Here is a 2,204-nt window from a genome sequence, read left to right as displayed (position 1 = left end):
ACTAGTCTAACAATCCAAACCTCTGATTCATGGACACTTTTTTATTTTTAAATCAGACTATTGGATATTTTTCATTTTTAAACGTCCAACAAATGTACAGCAATATTTTGTCAATTATGCACCTAAACTGGTATCAAATTTTGGATAACTTAGTCTAATTACTTGTTTCCCAAGTATAAATTTCTCAGTAATTTTGAACTGCGTGCGTATCATTCATCACACTCTGCCATATTAACAAAGCAAACTAAGGGAGAGAGCCAGAGTATTAAAGCAAACTAAGAGAGACAGAGATCCAAATTTCTTCTGATTTCATTTCTTTCAACATACAACATGCAAAATTGCATGAAAAAAATGCCACCCAAAAATACAAACCGCTTTAAAAAAGCCCAATTAAATCAATCAATGGGGTTTCTCCCATGAACAAATAAAAATGATATTTAAATCCCCAAAAGTGACAAAGCAACCCTCACAAGTGTAATTTGGATATCAAACTACCCTTGAAGGTTGGAACCATCAATCCCTCTGGGAGAGAAAAATATCATTCCCCATAAATACAAAATGAAGGCAAAAAAATAATAAAAATCACTGCATCCTCACCCATATTCCAGGGCTGGGAATCCCTGCATGCACAACAAATAGCATGTAGTAGCCAGGCGGTGCGATCGCAGCTGTTGGCGGTCCAATTGCGTTCACCTGATACATCAAGGGTGGTGCCTGCACCACCCGCGTCACCTTCAACATCAGCAATCTCTGACTCATCGCAGTAGAATGCGTTGTGAATGACAGGGCCAGCATTGTAACGGACAGTCCAGATTGCGGCATGTAGGACCTCAATAAAAAATTGATGGTGATCGGCTGGCCATACCATATGACTTGGTTGGGCACAGTGAATGTGATCTGTGGCCTTAACTGAGCGTATTGCATATCAAGGTAGGGCGGCGAAAACGCTTCGATGCTGAGCTCTGTCGGGTAATCTATACCAGTGAAGTTGTAACGCATATGAGGGTTGCTGCCCCCAACGAGGATCCGACCGTCAGGAAGCACGACAGCTGATGAATGGTATAGCCTAGCGATTGGCGATGGACTTAGGATCTGGAACCGGTGGCCCACTGGATCAGATGGACGATAAAGAACGGGTGTGGTGATCGGGTTCCGCGCCAGCTCCCATCGTATGTGAGGGAGTGGGCAGTGCAGTCGATCTTGAGGGCGGTATCGTTGGAGTCCAATCGGCATCGACCGTCAGGGAAATAGAGATTGGACGGTCCGAAATCAGTGCGGTCGAACATGACGACTTGGTTGGTGTAGATGAGCTGCATGTGCATGGCTGAGATGCCAATGCCCTTCTGCAGGAGGTGCCATTCACCTGTTGCGGGAAGCTGTTGGGAGAGGGAGAGGGATGGGATTGTTGAAAAGATGAACAGCGAGAAGAAGAAGAAGAAGAACGCACGATTTTCCATGAGAAAGGAAAAAAGATTCAGAGCGTTTGAATGGTTTTCTTGAATTTTGGAGGAAGAAGAGGAATTGGAGAGCAGAGTAACAGAGGAGTGTAATCAGAGCAGAGGAATTGAATCGTTGGAAGAAAGTATTTAAAGAGGGTGACTCCTTCATAGGCCGCGCCCAAAGGGTTGAACGCAGATATGAATATTGACCGTTGATTATCTTCTTTTGAATACATGGGTGTCTCATCTGTGGATTTTACTGGTCAGATTTTCCTGTAATGTCATTTATGGGTGTGTTCACCTGTTGAATGGTCCAGATCTCTCGTACATGTGCCACGAGATAATGATTACCATGAAGGTGTGCAGTTATCATGTTTGTTAATCCCGCAGGAGTACCAAAACAGAATGTATAATCCTTTCTTGATTTTTCATATGTGCAAGTGGGGTTCTTGTTCGCCTGATCCAAACCGTTCGTCACGGTGGATGGGCATGCGAGGAAATCTTCAATGGTTTAAGTTTCGAATTTCAATTTATATACTATAAATGGATGGTTAAGATGAGAAAAGCAGTAATGGTCCACACTCAAATGGAAAATGCAAGCAGATTGGTGCAGGAGGGCTGGAGTATGGTATCTTTTTGGGATTATCATCCACGGTTTTCATTTTTTCATTTTTTTTTTGTTTGTTGCAGGAGATTGGCTGTTTTGCATTGTTGTAGGATGTATAGGTGGGCATCGAGTCGAGTCAGTCCATCATGTGGGCCACC

General features: G+C 43.3%; 1 protein-coding gene across 1 annotated transcript; it reads right to left on the bottom strand.

Moving 5' to 3' along the window:
* Positions 1-582: 582 nt before the first annotated feature.
* LOC131234560 (aldehyde oxidase GLOX1-like) lies at positions 583-1,233 on the bottom strand. Its single transcript, XM_058231497.1, has one exon. It carries the CDS (start codon positions 1,231-1,233, stop codon positions 583-585), a length of 651 nt encoding a protein of 216 aa, XP_058087480.1.
* Between the last annotated feature and the right edge of the window lie 971 nt (positions 1,234-2,204).

The sequence above is a fragment of the Magnolia sinica genome, chromosome 19 (genome assembly GCF_029962835.1).
Source record: "Magnolia sinica isolate HGM2019 chromosome 19, MsV1, whole genome shotgun sequence".
Classification (NCBI taxonomy): domain Eukaryota; kingdom Viridiplantae; phylum Streptophyta; class Magnoliopsida; order Magnoliales; family Magnoliaceae; genus Magnolia; species Magnolia sinica.
This window is presented reverse-complemented; position numbering and strand designations above follow the sequence as displayed.